At 47.4% G+C, this 11,736-nt stretch overlaps 1 protein-coding gene across 1 annotated transcript; it reads right to left on the minus strand.

The window, feature by feature from the left end:
- Nucleotides 1-209: 209 nt before the first annotated feature.
- fscn1a (fascin actin-bundling protein 1a) lies at nucleotides 210-9,258 on the minus strand. The gene is made up of 5 exons (XM_048991869.1): nucleotides 8,288-9,258; nucleotides 4,298-4,454; nucleotides 3,368-3,489; nucleotides 2,988-3,155; nucleotides 210-2,570 (listed from the first exon to the last, which is right to left on the minus strand). Exons 1-5 carry the CDS (start codon nucleotides 9,108-9,110, stop codon nucleotides 2,365-2,367), a joined length of 1,476 nt encoding a protein of 491 aa, XP_048847826.1. The 5' UTR covers nucleotides 9,111-9,258; the 3' UTR covers nucleotides 210-2,364.
- Between the last annotated feature and the right edge of the window lie 2,478 nt (nucleotides 9,259-11,736).

An 11,736-nucleotide genomic window follows, 5' to 3' on the forward strand; every position in this document is an offset into this window, starting at 1 on the left:
AGACGGCAGGGCCGGGTCATACACCATTTAATGCTTATTTACAGACGGGGAGCCCTGGGTCAGGCCAGAATGGAGAGGGGGGGGAAAAGCCCTGATCTCAGAGATCGGGCTGTGCTCGGATTTCTGATGGATCACCGGCAGCTAATGAACTGCTGCCTCATTCTTCCATTTTTCATAAATGCTTATAAAATTTACACCGACGACTGCTGTAATTTCATATGCAAACTTTATTTGACATCGGATTTAAGTTATACAAATGGCACATAAGCGAAAAAAAATAACCACATTATCAAAATGATAAAAAAAATTAAAAAGGAAGTTTTACCTTTATGAAATAAAGGGGATTTTTTTTCATATATTTAACTCATTGATATTCTAAGAAAGACACAAACATTATCATCCTTCTTCCTTGCCTTTATAAGCCGTCTGTGCCCCAGAGTTTTCCTTGTGTTTCCTAACATACAGGTCACTCTGGCGGCTGCCCCACATCAGGGGGTCTTTTCTGATCGAACCCGCTGCCCTTGAGGCCAAAATAGGCAATGCGGAAGTGTGAGGTGGGCTTTCGGAGAAGCGTAGCACCAGTTTTCAGAGCACCTTGGGGCTCGAGCAGTGTGATGCGCAGTTTGGTTTGGGGGGCAGTGCTGCTCTGGGAGGAATCGAGCCCCTTGAAGAGGATGCTCTCAAGAGGCTGTGTTCTTATTGGTTGATCATGATGCCCCGCCCCCTCATTGTGATTATGAAGGAGTGCCCATGATTACGGGATGCATTTGGCTCCGAAGAGGTTCAGACTTCCCTACCCGCCATTGGCCTGTGAGTGAGATGACCATGGGGTTGCGCAAATTCATTTGAATTTTCTATTGGTCACTTAGGAAAAGGGTTTTGACTCCCACCCCCAGACAATGATAATGCCTGTGCCTTGGAATGGGATTTTTCCAGACAAAAAAAATACAATTTGTGCATTTCCAGTAAACTCCAGTAAACAAAGTGATGTGCTGTAGGACGGCTCCAGGGAAAAGGAACAGGACTAAACTCTCCACAAGCGTCTGACTAGTAGAGGAGGGCTCATCCTCTGATGTTCTGAAACATCACCCACAAAGTGTTGAACCTGCAACATTACCTAAGAGCCGCTAGTAATACATACTTTAGGTTTACAGTTACACAATTGACACAGCGGCAATCAGGCGGCACCTCCGCAGAGGGTGGGCTCAAAGTGACGACCGACGATTCACATTGTATCTTTTTTTTTTTTTTTTTAAATAAAAATACAACATTTCTGGGTTAGATTATTTTGCTCCAGGTCTTAGGTATAAGTGAGATGAGACTGAGGAAATCCATTTCCATTTCAGTTGGCACTCCATCTGGCCAAATGACACTGAGGGTTTAAGTGGTATTTTCACGAGGTGCTACTTCATAAATTTCCACTAAAATAAACAGAATATTGCAAGGAGAGTTGTGCATACAGTTTCCAGTTGTTCTGGGGCTGTATATCCGAAGCAGAACTGGATCTCCTACATACCAAGAAACAGAAGAGACAGGCTACACGTTCAAACTTCAGGCGGTTACTGCGAAATACTATGATCAGTCTTCTGGCTTTAAAATACTGAGCGCTGGCAATATACAGAGAGGCTTAGACTTTCTTAAAGCAGAGGCAGGGCTGAGAGTTAGTTTATGATGGAAGGGGACAGTCTGCAGGAAACTCAAACGTCAGCGGATTTGATGAGGAGACTAGATCTCGCAGAGCTGTGAACGTGCACGTAGAGGACTGGCTTGCCGAAAGCACGAGCGATCAAATGCGATAGAGAAGGAGGTGTAATACGAAGCCTTCTAATGCAAGAGGACACTGGTCTTGCTGGGGCCACAACGCGGGCTATCTGCAGGGGGCCATCATTCTTGCGGCTGAGGTGCCGGCCAGGGTGAGTACTTTCATTTCTGTTTGGGTTGGTGGCCAGATCACGTGACCATCTCCACTCATGCTATCTTCCTTTTTTGTTATGGTTTCTTTTCCCCCCTGAACTACATTTTGATATTTGCGTATATCAAACTTTGTTTGTCAAAGTGAAGAGTTGCACCAACCAAAGTTACTGCCAAACAAACCAGATTTGGGGGGGTTTGTTTCTGAGCTGTGCCCTGTCGGAGGTCGCTATGTGCTGGGTGGGGGGTGTCTGTCTGAACCACACAACTGCCGGCGTGTCGAGTCTGTTTAAGACCGACACGGATTCAGCTACCGATGTTATATGTTGATAGGTTTCGGCCACTTAAACGTCACACGCATGCACGTTACAGGAAACTCATAATCGAAATGAAAAATGGAATATGAATGAAAAAGATGAACAGTGAGAAGCCACAGTGGTGACTAAAGTGCTGCTAGTACTCCCACATGGTGGAGCTCTCCACGGCGTCGGCGTTGGCCTTCAGGACCCCGGCGTGGTCCCCCTTCAGGTACTTGCCTTCCGTGGTCTTGATGGCCACCTTATTGTAGTCGCAGAACTCCAGCAGGAAGTGGACCGGAGTGTCGCTGCTGCTGGTCACCGTGGACTCGCTCCCCACCATCCAGTACTTTCCAGTGCAATCTGAGGGTGCGGGGGGGGGGGGGGGGGAGAGGACAGGCCTGAGGTAACAGGGCAGGATCAGCAATTGTGGAGAACCACTGATGCTTCAGATTTTGAGATGGGTCTTTGGAATCTTCATTAGATACAGCTATGCATAGATGAAACTGCATTTCCCTAAATCTTACTCTCAGAGTGTAATCTTACACCAAACACAAGACCAGCATGTAGCTGCACATGGGTAGCCAATAGTGTAGATAGTTCAGGTCCAGAAAATCAAAATCCAGACCAAAATTTTGTTTCACCCAAGCACTCAGCATAAAGAGTCACAGTCACAGATTACTCAACTGGTTGGTTGAAACAAAACCTTGGCTAGGATGTTTAATTATCTGGGCATGAAGTGTACACCTCTGGTAGCTGATCAGTCCTGCTGGGTCTGACCTCTAAGGCTGTAGGCCCCATTGTCAAAGTCCAACTGAAAGACATCATAAGAGGAGCGGTTGCAGTCCAGGGTCCCGGTCACTCTCCGGCACCCGATGAAACCATGTTCGCCTCTCAGGACAATCAGGGGCCTGTTGATGAGCTTCATCAGGAATTCCTCCGTCTCTCCTAGGCACGAATGGAGCAGAGTGCATCGGAATTTTAATACACGGCTTGCACATCAGGCTGAAGGAAGGGATGCGATCTGAGAGCCTCTTGCAAATGCAGCTGTGCTCAGCTGTATCTGATCTCTAGACCTCGAAATCCTGACCTTGGCGATGCCAACGAATGGTGACACGACACCAAGGGCAGCTGTGGGGCCCCAACCCTCCCCAACTCACCCGCCGATTCTACGGTCGCTGCTAGCTGGCCGTTCTTCTTGGCCGCCACGTATTTCCCGTTGGCGGCCCTCAGGGTGATCTTCCTGTCACGCCACTCGATGTCGAAGTAGCAGTTTGCAGATCTGGAGGCACAAACCGCAAGATGATTCAAGCGACCAAGCCGTAGTGATCCCATTGCTGGTGGATAGATCCCGATTTCCACACCAAATACATATTTTTCTGTTTTTGAAAAGTATTGCATGTTCTGCATATCCCTATATCTCTTTGTTCCTGCTTGACTTTTAGTTGCAGTATAGAACCTATACCACTAGTCCACTGCAGCAGCAAAGGCTTAAGTGAAGTGATGACCTCCCAGATCATAATTGATCCTCTGCTTGCCACATGGTTTTGGCAGCCATTTCCTGATTGTGGTGCAAATTGGATCATTTGACAAAATAGGAACATGTGCAATTGTTTACACGATTCTGGGTTGTCCTAAGTCATGAACTTTGATCTCTCACCCTGAGCTTGAGACCACCTTCATAGGTACCAGGATTATAAGAAATTTGACTGGGATACCATCTGGCAGATGCATAGTTTTGATTTTTTATTTATTTATTTATTTATTTGACTATTACAATAAAACACTGAACTTTCTACAAGGCCTTAGCTAAAAAACTCCACTGAAAGAGTTAGACTTAACCTTGATACTACAGCACCTTGAAGGTGGAAATCAAAGAATGACATGGGATGGGAGTTTAGTTGAAATGGCGGGTTATGTGACCTCATAACCTCGTACACAGAGTATTAGTAGATCCATGATACCGGACACATTGATCAACTCATCACTATATATCTACAGCAGGAATGTGACTGTGAGAACCGATGATTCTTCTGAAAGCTAAGGGGACCTAGCAGGAGGACATGGACCCACTCTGGGCTTGGGCTCACTTTGTAGAAGCTGTACACTGCAGTCCACCGTTGGCAGTCAGGGTCCAGTACTTCCCAGTGCAGGTGCGAAAGGCACACTTCTTCGTGTCCTTACTGATCTCCATCTGGAAGGTCTCCTGGTCGCTTTCCTCGTCTTGGTTGGCTGAAAGGTCCATTCCTGAAAAACAAGCGTGTCCAGGATTGGCTAAGGTGTGCTGGTGTAACATAAATAATGAAACATCAAATGGAAGGCTGGCTTTTTGTAAATCTTACCGACACTTAAATCGGACACGAAAATTATTTGCAGATATACTTTCGTAGAGATTTGCGATTCTGCCTGATCTCCATAGACACGGTGATTGTTTTTTTTCCCCCTCTTTTCTTCTGTGAATAATGAACCCTGTGAAAAATGGCCGTGAAGTCCAGGTGTGCCTACATCTTTTGAACTTATTAAAAGCTCAGTAGGAAATCCTGGCCCTTCCACTCTGCTCAGTGACCTTTGCAGACCTATGAGGATTAGCCTCCCGCATCCCCTGGAGGGAATAACCGTCCTCTGGGACTCCCAGGCCTCACACATGCCAGAAATCTTAGTCAGGCAACAGCAGCCTGATCCACAGACCACATCCTCTGCAAGCTAAACCTGACTCCTAATACTGTTAGAAAGCAAGACATGAGAGAGCAACAGAAACAGCTGATACCTAATGGAAAGTGTGGTTTAGTTACATCTTAATTGACAGGACCGCATCACTAAGCCACACTGGAAGTATTTACAGGGGACCCTGCAACCACATTAAAATTCTGCCCTGACTGACCCACTGAATAGAATGCATTTTATTTGAGCTATTGAGGTACTAATCATGTGGCTCCACTTTCTCCATATAAGGAGTTAACATAAGGATACATATTTCTGTATGGAACACATGTAGAGCATAAACACATGTAGAGCATAAAAGCCTGGATGGGGTAACAGAGGGCAGCTTCCCAAATTCCAAAAGGGAAAAAGCACATATGTAAGGAGAGTGTTACTATCGGAAAATGTATCTTTTCACGTTGCGACTCCATTTTTAATCGGCTTCGTACGCTGCCTTCAGTTTGGTCTTCATTCACTCTTCTATCCAGTCATTTCAAACTGTCCCCATCTCAGCCTTTAATTACTTTGGCAAAAGATGGTCTCTTTGGGAAGATTAAATTTCCACAGAAATATGTGAGAGAGGGAGCAAGAGAGGGAGGGAGAGAGGTGGGGAACAGGGGTGATGAGAAACACATGGGCCAAAATGGCTGCTTAGCAGAGCTGTCGCGGTGGACGGGGGGGCTAAAACGAGCCGTAAATCAATCCGGACGAGAGAAACTCCTCTTCACCAACTGTAAAAACGAGCTTCTTAGCAAACCTGCTTTTTTGCTTATTTGCTTTTCTGTTATCTTTCCTGATATGTCAGCTTCTGGTTAAATTCAACATGGGAGCCTTCGGTGAAAGTAGCCGCAGCTGTTAAGCGTCTGTAGATAAAGCAGCAGAGTTTGCATCGCATCACATGACTGCTCGCGGCCTCCAGAAGGCAGCGTCAGCACCGATCACCAGAAAGCACATCTCCAGAGCTCCTTAAACACACTTAAGCTCTCTCCGGCAGCCTTCGTCTTCGCACATGACCTGTCCCCACTGATCTCTGAACAGATATGGTGTCTCTGTCCATTAAGGCAGCCTGCCGAGGGTCTTGGGGGCCCGGCTAACAGACCACGAGTCGCATTTCTAGAAGGCCGGGCGGACCCGAGCTTTCGGGTGAAATAAGAGCCCATCGCAGAGGAATGGGTATGACGTCGAGTTTGTCCACGCTTACTCTTTGATGCATATAAAAAACAGAGAGGAGCTGCAGAGACGAAAAGCTTAGAGGGTTGGGAAAATGGGAGAGGAGAGTCCGCCCAGTGCGGCCTGTCATTTAAAAGCCACACTGGGCCCTGGCAGCAGAGCCTGCAGAATAAACGGCAGCATCACGGACGGCTTAAACGCTGACATGTGCTGCAGCAAACCTTAAATCCAAACCCATTACAGTTAGACGTCCACATGAAAGAAGGTCCTCTAAATCATTAGGGGACCAAGAGCACAGCTACGGGAGCTTTTAACCTGCAGCAGGATTAAAGGCTTTTATAAAGCATGTTATTTTACTCCCTTATTGGTGGACTGAGACTAATGTCCTAAAGAGGCCACCATTGTTCAGGGCGGCTGGGGCCTTTCGGCCGGGGGGTGCCGGGAGAGCCCTGGGGGGTGCGCTCTGCCTTTGTTCTTTGGCCGCAACCGGTTCCTTGCACACGGGCGGAAAACGCTGAACGCAGCCACTAATGTAATGAGCTGTGGTCTAAAGGCTGTGCCGCTAGGTAAACAGGACGGGTCTGTGACCGCCAGGTTACCGTCCGGCCAGCGCCTCTGCAAACTCTATAAATGGCCGGCCATTGTTTGGTTATGTGCTTATGCAGATGACAGCTAAGTCTGCTTGTTTGTTGCTTTGCTAATCTATTTATGGTCTGGCCAGGAAATCGAAGGCGACGGCGTACGACACTCGTCTGGACAAAAACAGGCGGCGACAGAGGCTGTTTATGCATCAGCTCGCCCGGCTTGCCCCTCTCAGAGGAGGGCACAGAATGCAACACAGAAATGTCTCATTAGAGTCTTTCAAGCCGCGGTTGGGCAAATGAAAGGCCTTTGACTGACAAAAGGGAGCGTGCAGAAGAGAGGGGCCTCGTTGCTCTCTATTCTACAGCGACCACGTGCAGCCACCGGGCTCCTGGCATCCAATCAGCCGCCTGGTGGGCCGGGCCACATCCCGCACCAAACCATTCACACACTATCCTCCCGAATGGAGAGCAGCTCTTTTCTTAAGAAATCAAAAGGCATTCTGGGAAACTGGTCAGAGAATGCATTTTCTAATTATGACAACATGTGCTGGTCTTGGTTACAATTTCATGCTTTTGTCAGACATTTTGTTTAATGTATTAGAATAATTCTAACTCATTTTATAAAATTAAATGTAACATAAAGTTAATAAAGAAGAATATAGTTTCCCTAAGTAAAATTTTGCATGTCTATTATTAAATAATTCTGTTGTTTGGCCTTTTCTCCAGGCAAATATGATGATTACCCATTTCATCCTCCTTTTGAGCTATAGCAAACGTTTTAGCAGCATAATTACAGTGTAAGTGGCACGTCAGATCATATTTAGTATCACGAATACTGTAGCAATCCTCCCTGAACCCAATTCTTACTAAACTGCAAGACATTAAGGCAAAAAACTTTAGTAATACTCCATTGACATTTTCAATACAGCAATCAAAATGTAAACCAAAAAATGTGAAAAATATCACTGAAAACCGAAAAATTGGTGAAGTGCTGGAAAGATCGCGTTTTCTTTTTGCAGAATGTTTAATTCTGTTGTATTTTAAACAAGACTGCATACTTTAGCCAAAGGGGTAGTGCTAACGCCAAATGACCTCGCCTGGAAATCACTTCGACTACCAACGAGAATTCGTCTGCACGTTTCAGACACAGAGAAAAAAAATGATAAGGCTGTTTCCTGCAGCAGGAAACAAAAGCATTCGGAAGGTAAATGCATTGTAACTGCTGACTTTTCCCGGGTCGATCAAAGCTTGGGGTGATTGGTTTTTCCCAGTTTATTTATAATTTATTTTCTCCTGTTAGGGGGGAGTATCATAAAACCACGTTATCTCCGAAGCTTTGTAAGAGGCCGAGAGAGAAGGTCATGGCTGGATTTACAGCTGTGCTCTCTGGGATCAGATTTGCAGTCACGCATGTGCCCATTATGTCTTTCTGAAAGGTGTATATACAACCTATCAGCTTAATGTTCCTTTAGTTTACGGAATGTCGCCTCTAATGTAAATTCACTTGAAAACATTAACCGATTTGTCTAAGATTTAAATCTTAGTCTATCCGCTCTCGTCGGACCATTGCTTTAATGACAATATACTGCATGCACATTGCGAGTGAATGGACACTGGAGGTCTTACCCTGCCTGGTAGACACATTCCTGTCGTTTCCAGAGGTTAGCACCACTTGTGGGTGACTCTGTTCCAGCACGAAGAGCTCATCTTTCCCAACCTTGCTGCTCTTGCCAGATTTCATGGTCCCACTGGGGCCCGAGGGAGCCAGGTATTTCCCTCCGCAGTCCCTGAAGGCGACCTTCCCCGACCTGAACTCCAGCGTGTAGCCGGTCATTTTGTCGGGCTTCTGAGCCAGGGAGCCATCGCTCTTCAGGAACCGATTGTCCGATGTCTGGAGGTGGTACTTCTGGTCCTGGAAGACGAGAGTGATCAGGGAGTCGACGCCCCAGGGGACATCCCTGTCAATGGCGATCTCGTCCACCTTCGAGCTCAGGTGGGCGTACCTCTTCCTGGTGATGCTGTAGATGTTGACCTGAGGGTGCATGGCGATGTGGACGCTCCATTTTTCCGCCACGGAGATAGTCTGGGCAAAGCAGACGATGCGGTCCTCGGTGCCGCCCAGGTAGCGCTTGTGCGGCTCGGACTGCAGGGACCAGCGCCCATCGTCGTGGGCTGTGATGGTGAACTTGCAGTCCTCGCCAGGGGTCTCGCTGTCACATGTGATGTTGCCATCCTTATCAGCCGCGATGTACCTGCCCAGGTGGCTCTTCAGGAAAACCACGTTGGAATCGTCGCCATCCTGCTCCAGAGTCCAGATTTGCTTCTTCTTCATGCTGGTGGCTGAGGCATTGATCTTAAAGCCAAACGCTTCGGCGGTGAGGTATTTGTTCCCGCAGTTGATGAGCCCGAACTGGATTTTGAGCATGTCGCTGGTTCCGTTTGCCGTCATGGTTGTAGCTAGGGCAGAGAGCGAAAGTGCTGGGTCTGATCGGATTATGTGGTGGATGCGATGCTTGTGCGGATGCTTTGTCCAAACCGGGAGCGCGTACCGAACAGCAGCCTCAGACAGCCCGATGCCCAGCCAGACAGATGCGGCTTTTATACGGACGGGTGATGTCAGGCTGCCGGCTCCGCCTCCGCCTTTAAATTTGAGCCTGGAGGAAAAATCTGCCGCAAAACGCCGATGATCTGCAAAGAAGCGCTGTCAGCAGGAGCTTTTTCCAGCGCCAATAGGTGTGTCCCTTAAAAACCGGTGCAATGTGTCTGCCCTAAAATGAGAGATCCTGATGAACGGAAAACACGGCATTTCTGCGTCACCGGGAAATGTTAAAACAGATGGATGATCTGCGTGAAATTAATTTTAATCGGCAGTATTGTCTTGCATCTATTCTTAATGATCGCGGTCCCTTGTTTTATTGTCGGTTTATACCACCCATGGATGCCAGTCGATAAGCAGACTTGTAACAAGAACGTGTCGCTTTAGATATATTCTCCCGCACCGGCGACAGAAAACAAGGAGGACAAAACTCCGGGTGTCTGATCACACAATGATCTATTCATAAGCGTGAAAAGCTGCTCAGAAAGGGCGAGAAGATTGTGTACGGCATACAACCGCTCCGTCCACATAATATTGGTGTAACTTTGACAGTATAAAATGCAGTTTTTATGAGATGACCGCAATTTTCAGTATGTCCCATGAAAGGTTCGGGATTTCAATGAGTGTAGGCTACTATGTCTCAATAGATGCTTTCAGTTTCTTAAATAATATATGCTTTTTTAGTTTACTGAAGTAGATCATTTTGTGCTGTTATTTTCGTCCCTTTGTGTTACTGTTCATTGTGCAAGTGTGAGCGAAGAACTGAAATGTTTTCGTGCAACAAAAAGTGGAAAGAATTAGCATTGAAAGCTGGGCCCCGATGCAGCCTCTGCTGAAGAATAGGACAGTAAATATGTCACAGAGTGTGAATGAAGTGACTGAGAGGCTAATGTTTGCTAGGACCGGTCGCTGGGTGTCAGTTACTGCTGTCGTACAGGTCAGCAAATCGGGAGCCCGCTGGTGTTGTGGAATGGACCTGCTGTAATGGGTGACTGACTGTGTCTCACATGTCCACACCAGGATAATGTGAGGTGAGGAGTTGACAGTGGCCCTTCTGGAGATCTCATCACCGGGGGGATCGATGCGGGTGAGGTCACAGTGGCCCAGTATCGTGATATATTCCGTGAGATAATCATGCAGACCCAAGCATCCATCAAAGGCCAGTGTGCCTGACAGATATCTGACTTTGCAACAGTGTTCGTGTTTGTGCTGAGATGTCCGACAGCTACGAGACCTTGGCTGGGAGCGTGTCAGGCCTGAGCCCTCCTCCCCCACCCTCTGGGATGGTGATATCACCGGGGGCTGTTTCTGTGTGGTCCCCAGCCTCTCTCTCCAGACCTGACTTCCCTTCCGCTATGTCCTGCAGTAGGCTGGTGGTATGCCTCTTGCTATGCTCTTAGCTATTTCGCTAATGCGTTATCTGTACTGCTCATACTGCGACACATCCCCACACCTCTGCCTGGACCCCCTGGCAGATATGGCGCTGAGAGGCCAACAGCAGACAGCTGCGTGACATATTTCGCATTTTTGAAGAGTTCGCTGAACTTCCTCTGTGGATTCCAGCTCTGGAGCCGCACTCGAGTGGGCTGGGAGTTTTCGGGTTGCATCGTTACAAGCTGCGGCGCGGTTTCTGCGCTGGCGTCAAAACCTGCTTCGCTTAATGCCTTAGCACCCTCAGCGGAATGGCCTCTGGAGAGAGTCTTATAGGAGCTACGCTGGTGGGGGGAGGGGCTGTGTGGAGCTGTGTGTGCGTGTGTGTGAAAGAGTGCAGACCCCAATAGTTTCTCACATGCTCCCCCACCTCCCCATTCTGCCCCTTCACCCTTTCTGCATGGGTGCTATCTCCCATTCCAGACGGTCAGCTCCTTTGTCCGTGATGAAAGACGTCCGTTTGTTTGCAGGGGAGCAGGGGTTCGCATACCACAGCCATCCTCCCTCCGCCATTAGCGGGGGCCACTAGCAGGGGCACTGTTAGCTTAAGATGAGAAGATGCCAATAGCAGAACGAGAGATAAGGAGCCACAAAAGGAGACTGTGGCAGAATGTTTTGTTTCCATAATTTGTGTTAAAGCTGTACATGGTTTCCCTGTTGTAAGGTGATAGATAGATAGATAGATAGATAGATAGATAGATAGATAGATAGATAGATAGATAGATAGATAGATAGATAGATAGATAGATAGATAGATAGATAGATAGATTTAGAAAGAAAGTGCATGGATGACAGCATACTCACAGCCTCTATATTTGTCGAGAGTGAGATTCACACTGGGACTCATCTTTGTCCGCTAGCTGTTGTAGTTTCCATGGTAACAGTGCTCCAATCAGCTTCCTGCGAAAAAAAAATTCATGGTCTGCTGCAGCAGTGTGAGAATGTTGATGAAACAGGAGTGGCAGGAGGACTATATGTTCACATGTTGTATATTTACATTTTAATCTCGCGTCCTAAATCACTCTCGGGCACGGCTTGTTTGAGATGG

The sequence above is a fragment of the Brienomyrus brachyistius genome, chromosome 22, assembly GCF_023856365.1.
Source record: "Brienomyrus brachyistius isolate T26 chromosome 22, BBRACH_0.4, whole genome shotgun sequence".
NCBI lineage: Eukaryota > Metazoa > Chordata > Actinopteri > Osteoglossiformes > Mormyridae > Brienomyrus > Brienomyrus brachyistius.